Source organism: Lissotriton helveticus, chromosome 2_1 (assembly GCF_964261635.1).
Source record: "Lissotriton helveticus chromosome 2_1, aLisHel1.1, whole genome shotgun sequence".
NCBI lineage: Eukaryota > Metazoa > Chordata > Amphibia > Caudata > Salamandridae > Lissotriton > Lissotriton helveticus.
The window spans coordinates 2,020,697,021-2,020,702,474 of record NC_136059.1 but is presented as its reverse complement, the minus strand read 5'-3'; the positions used below and the strand labels follow the sequence as shown (position 1 = coordinate 2,020,702,474).

Genomic DNA, 5,454 nt, shown 5'->3' with positions numbered 1-5,454 from the left:
CCAATATTGGCAGACCTGTTTGTACAATGAAGGGCTTCTACTTAGGCCTTGATGCAACTACTCAGAATGCTTTAAATGAACTCAAATAGAAATATGAACAGACTTTATTGATTGTTCCCAATACAGAGAAGTGAGTTTTGTACGTGAGAATATTAAGCTATTCTATATCTGTGGTCTTGATGTCAGCCAGGTAAGGCTTCAAACATGTGAAGGCAATACAGTGGAAATATTCAAGGTTTAAAAACAGTCCTGATAGTTGTGAAAGGGTTGTTCAGGGCCCAAAATATAGCATTTGAGGTTTTACAAGTGCTCAACATGCAGAAATGGGGAGAACAGCATAAATTAAAGACCAACATAAAAACAAAATGAAAAGAGGTGAAAGGGGCAGTATAACAAGAAAAGATGAATGGTTGTAAATTAAGAAGGGTGTTAAAACCATTGAGATAATTCTTCTTTTATTTTTTTCACAATGTTCAGAATATGTTTTTCATTGTGTTTGTGAGGTAGATCCACAATGACCTGTAAATCCTGTGAAGCATTCATTTGTACCTAAAATTTCCGCTAAATGAGTGTCTTTCTATTGGCAACAAATTGAAATCTACTAGGACAGAAATACTATTCTGTAACAAGTTCATGTTTTGCAGGTAAAATATATGCCATTGCTATTTATGAATCAAAATTATGTGTATAGCCTTTTAATAAATTCTCCACATGCTAAATTACTAGTCACTCATTAGGTACTCCGTGAGAGTGTTATTTCTTTCCAATAAACCACTTACTGAAACTCAACTTGGTATACATAGTAATGAAATTTGTCAGGCTTCCAAGTTACTAAAATAGCCAGTGCTGGTGAATTGCCTTGACAGTGATGTGCATGGAAATCTCCACAGGGGCACCGCTGAAAGTGAATGTAGTCTAGTTTTCTGTTTCCAAAAATGTCCTGTCTTTTAAGGAAGCTTTTTTTGCAAGGCTAAATTATCTGAAATGTCACACATGCAGGTTCCTTCAGAATAGGAGTGTCAACATGTTTTAAATTTTTGCTTTTGTTTTAAAATGGTCTTTTATTAAATTTTTCAAAGTACACTTCTCAAAGGCACTTCGATCACAAAAAAACAAAATTACAGAGCTGAACATGAATATTGCAGCCTTCACAAATTTCACACAATTTTTTCTTTTTTCAGTTATTATCAAACATATCCATCAAAATGTTCATTAAAATAGCAAGGTCCTGTGATTGGTTAATCCAACCATCTAAGTGCCTACCTATTTCACCATGCAACAAAACCTCATTGTATAACAACATAAGTGTTATTGGTTCCAATCCAGATATCAAAATTACCATTATGAAATGTATGAAAAATCTCAAGGAGGTGGTAATTTTTCTAACTGATGATATTGTTTGCAATACTAACAATTAAAATAATTTCATATCATTCTTTAATTGTGAAGCATCAACACAGTCAGAATCAATCACACAAAGTTGCATTTTGACTCCTTTATAGCAATAATAGAATTAATCAAGATAAAACAGTGAAATATGTTTTTCCAGACATTAGGATATTGAGAATGCCAAACCAGTATTAAATTATATTTAATATGTTTAATGTTGAGAAAATGTTTGTTTCAATTATTCGCAATTCAAATGTCAGATTGGTCTGTTTACCCAATATCTTCTTATAACACAAAAGAGATGTGTTTGTGTGTACGTTTGTGTCCAATTTATAAAGCAGTAATGAGTAGTATATGGTTCACACCTGAATTTCTGGGTTTAAGACACACTTGTTCACTGCACAACACTTTGTGAATTGGGCTTAAGTATCTGTTTCAGTATACATGTCTATACAGGTAAGGATGTTAATCAATACTTGACTGTGAATGATTGTTGATTGCAGAATATTTTCTACGTAAAATATTCAAAAATTATCATTGATCTATTTTGTTAAACTTGATAACAATATTGATTTGAAACATGTTCATAAAGTCATTTTTTAAAGTGACCCAGGAGGAAGTGTTTACAGCTGTTCAGAAAGTAAAAGTCGCCACATAGGATTCCAGAAAAACTCAAGCTCCATAAGTGTATGTAGAGATACATAAAACAAAATTGGCAGTGAATTAGAGTATCTCCAAATGGTAAGTGTTTGTTCAGCTCTGTGTTAATATCCACACCACAGTCCATACAGTAAATTAACATATCGTAAATAAGCTGGGAAGCTAGAAAGACAATTGCAAATGTACACGAGAATAATTCATAACCAGTTATGCCTTTTATAATATTTTTGATAGAAAACGAATGGAAACCCTTGCACTGCTGGTAGCACTCTTGAGTATTTTCACTTAAATACACACAAACATCTCTTATATATTGAATACTGTATTAACGTATCGAAACATGGATATCAAACTATGAGTACTGCTTGTTGTTAAGAAAGATGTGCATTAACCAGTCAGCATAATCTGCAATGTATATACTCTTACCTTATATACAGTATTTTTATATCATTACTATAAAAAAACAATAAAATATTATTTTACAGTTTCATTTCAAAGTTATATATACAAAGTGTTTATTTTAGTATGACAGAGTACATTACTTGCAATTTTAAATTTCAATGATTGGGCCCAGAAGTGGATTATAGTTGACAGTTATACAGTGTATAATTTAGTAATACTTACAAATTTCATATGTTTGAGATTTTTTCATGTTCAAGTACCATACATTGACACTGCAATTTGGTCATTCTAGCAAATTCAAGTTTTGCTGTTAACAAAAATATTAACTCAAAATATTTCTTCACATTCTTGATTGGGTTGCATTGCAGGCGATCGATGTCAGCAGAAACAGCTAGGAAATACCCGCACTTCCTGAATCCGGGCTTGCTTGGCTTGGCAAATTTAGAGTTCTGCTTTTAATTCAGTGGTGCTAACATGCAATTGAAAAGAACCCACTCTCTTGTGTTGAGATGACTTAATCGTCTTAACTGAATGCTGTAAATCTTTGTGTAGCAAAGCAATGCAATTGTTTTTTGAAAGGCTGATATTCCAGACTCTGCTGCAGTGGCAATGAATAGTCTGCGTACCAAGTGGTGATGAAGAAAATTATAGAACTGAATTTAAAAAAACCTCTGAATATGTTTTCTTGCAGATAATATTTCAAGTGAGGCAGACATCATTGGTGATATGAAGAGCATTTCTAAATTAAATCATTCCCTTCTAGCAGCTGTGGGGTTTCACATGAAGTACGCTGAAATCCATCATTCACTACATCAATCAAACTGTTGAAAAAAAATGCAGTGGTATAAAACAGGGTTGAACCACAAGCACAAAGCGGGGATGGTAGCAGTCTAAGAGACTGAGTGAGGTTTTCAATGTATATCTATAATTAAATACATTTAAGGTTATCTGCATTATTCTTTGCTTTTTGGGTGTAAAGTGAAACAGTTCCACATTCCCAGTATAATGTAAGCTAGTCTGCAAAGGCAACGGCACAGGAGTGTCAAATGCTTTTACATTTTTCAGGTGACACTCAACACCAGGGCTCATGGTAAGTAGAGGGTAAACATTAATAATAGAGCTATGAACTCTTGTTACCAAACAGAAGCTGGCAGAAGGAATCGGACCATTTGAAAATAAAACCATAGGAAAACATTTATTCAAATGTCAAGCATCGCCAAATAATTTGATATTAACACCGATTATTAAAGCATAGGTTATACGGGTAGTAATAATAACAATAATAAATTGTAACATTTGTAACCTTTTTAGTTGCACTTCTCTTTCTCTCTCCGTCATATTCTTATTTGGCTCTGAAAAATATAGTATTGATTCCAAAAGCCATTTTGCACTTTTCCCCTTGCTGAAACTTTACCTTGTATTTAACTGTTTAATGTGGAAGCAAATTTATTTAAAAGCCATTTTTCCTTTGAGAAAATACCTAAAAATATTTTTCATATATTTTAAATGTTTTTTTCTTATAAAACATGTCACATCTTGATGCAGTTGATGTCAACTGTGCTTAAGTCATTATGAATCAAGGGAGTAACAACAGTGGCTGCAGAAACTGGTGTGTTGCCTGTACATCGACTTCAATTAGATTACAGTACTTCCAATGTTAGCTGTGCATGTCAGTCATCCTTCCTCTTGAACTCATGTAGAAAATGGTGTTGCTTTAATTAGTTTTGACCAAGCATCCATTTCGTGATTCATGATGAACTCCGTGATTTAAGAAGTCTCACATGAAAGAGGAGTCTTCGAGATACTGGATGCTTTCTCCCACCACTTTGACAATGAACGCACAAGAAAAACCATTGTATAAGGCACTCGAAAGGTTCTTATCAATCACGAGAAATCAGTCACACTGACATTCATTCCCATGCCAGGACTCACGTAAGGTACTGCATGCACTGCTTTTGGAAATTCTGGAGTCATAACATGTCCATTTTCTCCAGTACTTCCTGTAATTGACAGCCTTGCTTTGTTCCTCAGAGCATCACCTAATGTCGTCTTGGGCAAGAAAGAGAAAAAAAATTAGATATTATAATGCAGTTCAATTTTTTTTAGGAAAGCAATGTGCTTATACCCAACCAGCCCATCATTTTTCCAAAACTAAAACAAAACACACTGAATGAAGAAGCTGGGTACAAATATTGATGCAGTTAGTAAGACAAAACCACGATATTCAGTAATGGCGTTATGCACTGAAAATACTTTCTAGGAACCACATCCTCAATTGCATAAAGGTGTTTATGTAATCTAACTTGTGGGGACAGTGATAAAAATTATATGGAATAGGTATCACAGCAGTATGATGGTGACTGTGCCCAAGGAAATGACAAATATAAGAGGAACAATGTAGTAATGTATATGTAATGTTTAATTCAATGACAAGGCAAACCAATTAAAAGAAATGCCATACTGGAACAAGGAATTAGGCACCAATTATAAGTGCCTTGAAGGGAGCTAGAACAAAGAATTTAGACACAAATTATGGCTGCCTAGAAGGGAGTTGAGGTGTGTAGTGTACCCAGTAAATACTGACATTCTGCTTGATAAATATTTCCTATTCCAGATTTGTAACACAGGCATATGGCATAACATTCAGAACATGCATTCCAAACCAAATCCTGCATGTCTCAGTATTTTGTGGATGTAGGATCTACAGAGGCAGACCCTTAAATACCTTGTTAAACTAGGATCAGACACAATAGTGCTCAATGGGTGTAATTTGAAAAATAAAGTCAAATAGATAATTTATGGGATACATTATTTATATCATACATCAATTAATAACTTGGAGAAATAAAGTGTACTGTAGACATTCCAACCACCTGGCAGGCACACATCACATGGCTCTCAAGAGGGTGTGCACTTGATTTTTTCGATGGCGGCTCTCACAATTCTAAGCTCAGCCTGCAGCTCCCTTTCTAAGGTGGTTCCCCTGCCATACACATTGAATTC

At 34.3% G+C, this 5,454-nt stretch overlaps 1 protein-coding gene across 5 annotated transcripts in view; it reads right to left on the bottom strand.

Annotated features, from left to right (window-relative positions):
- Window positions 1-1,585: 1,585 nt before the first annotated feature.
- Window positions 1,586-5,454, bottom strand: part of GRIA2 (glutamate ionotropic receptor AMPA type subunit 2) — a 512,702-nt gene continuing 508,833 nt past the window's right edge. For 3 of the 5 annotated variants that reach the window (XM_078676989.1, XM_078676984.1, XM_078676985.1), the window contains one exon: window positions 1,586-4,500. In XM_078676989.1, coding sequence (XP_078533115.1) covers window positions 4,336-4,500 — 165 coding nt within the window. In that variant the 3' untranslated portion in view covers window positions 1,586-4,335. The remainder of the gene's footprint in view (window positions 4,501-5,454) is intronic. The other 2 variants (XM_078676987.1, XM_078676986.1) reach the window with 1 other exon arrangement.